At 43.1% G+C, this 874-nt stretch overlaps 1 protein-coding gene across 1 annotated transcript; it reads right to left on the bottom strand.

Moving 5' to 3' along the window:
• Window positions 1-2: 2 nt before the first annotated feature.
• TM35_000821000 (uncharacterized protein) lies at window positions 3-806 on the bottom strand (the record flags this gene model as incomplete). Its single annotated transcript, XM_029031390.1, has 1 exon — window positions 3-806. A coding segment is annotated over one exon (804 nt), but the record flags the coding sequence as incomplete, so codon positions are not given.
• Window positions 807-874: the final 68 nt, after the last annotated feature.

Here is an 874-nt window from a genome sequence, read left to right as displayed (position 1 = left end):
CTGCTCTCCAATTTGCTTTCTTCATTTTTATTCCCCGGAGTAACCTTGTCAGCCTCTTCTTCTTCAGGTTTAAGACCATGTTTCTCCAAGTACTTGTTGAATGCTTGAACTGCCAATTCCACTGCCATATTCAGAGATTCTGCGTGTTCCTCCCCCTTCTTCGCAGCGTCGAAGGCGGGTTGAACCCTCGATTTCTTTTGTGCTACGAAAGGCTGAACGAATTTATCTTCTGAAACGCTGATGAGAGCCAAGTCCTTCACTTCCGTTTTACTGTCAGATGGCCATCTCGAAAAATCTGCATCAGGTTTCAAAAATTCAGTAGCTCTGGAGACGATAGTCTTAGAAACTTCTTCCATTTTAGTTAATGTCTTGTTAAATTCTTCGGCCGCTTCTCTTGTCTTGTTCACTGCTAACGTGATATTAGATAGGACATCATTGGCTTCTTGTAGTGCAGTTTCCTCCTCCTTCCACCGTTCTTTCATTTCCTCTTGAGTGGTAGAAGTGTTAATCAGACTCATCGCCACCTTCGCTCTTTCGGTGAGGCTCTTCAGTCGCTCCACGGCATTTAATGCACGTAAAGAATAAACATCACATGCCCTCACTTCATCATTCAAAGCATTTTGAGATTTTGGCGTAGCACTCATTAATATTTTTAACTCATTGCGCATAATTTTGAATTCTTTTACCTTCTGTTCAGCATTAACCTCAGTAACACTTGACTCATTCGCATATGCCACACAAGTACAGAAGTGCAGAAGTACCAACAGGTACACCACACGGCGCAGTTGGACGAACATCGTTGTCATGATTGTCACTGTGGGTTGCTTGGGTCTGTGGTAACAAGGAAGAAGAGGAAGAAGAAAAGAGACGCACA

The sequence above is a fragment of the Trypanosoma theileri genome, assembly GCF_002087225.1.
Source record: "Trypanosoma theileri isolate Edinburgh chromosome Unknown TM35_Tth_82_V1, whole genome shotgun sequence".
NCBI classification, from domain to species: domain Eukaryota; phylum Euglenozoa; class Kinetoplastea; order Trypanosomatida; family Trypanosomatidae; genus Trypanosoma; species Trypanosoma theileri.
Note: the sequence above shows the minus strand (reverse complement) of the source record. Positions and strands in the feature narration are given on the sequence as shown.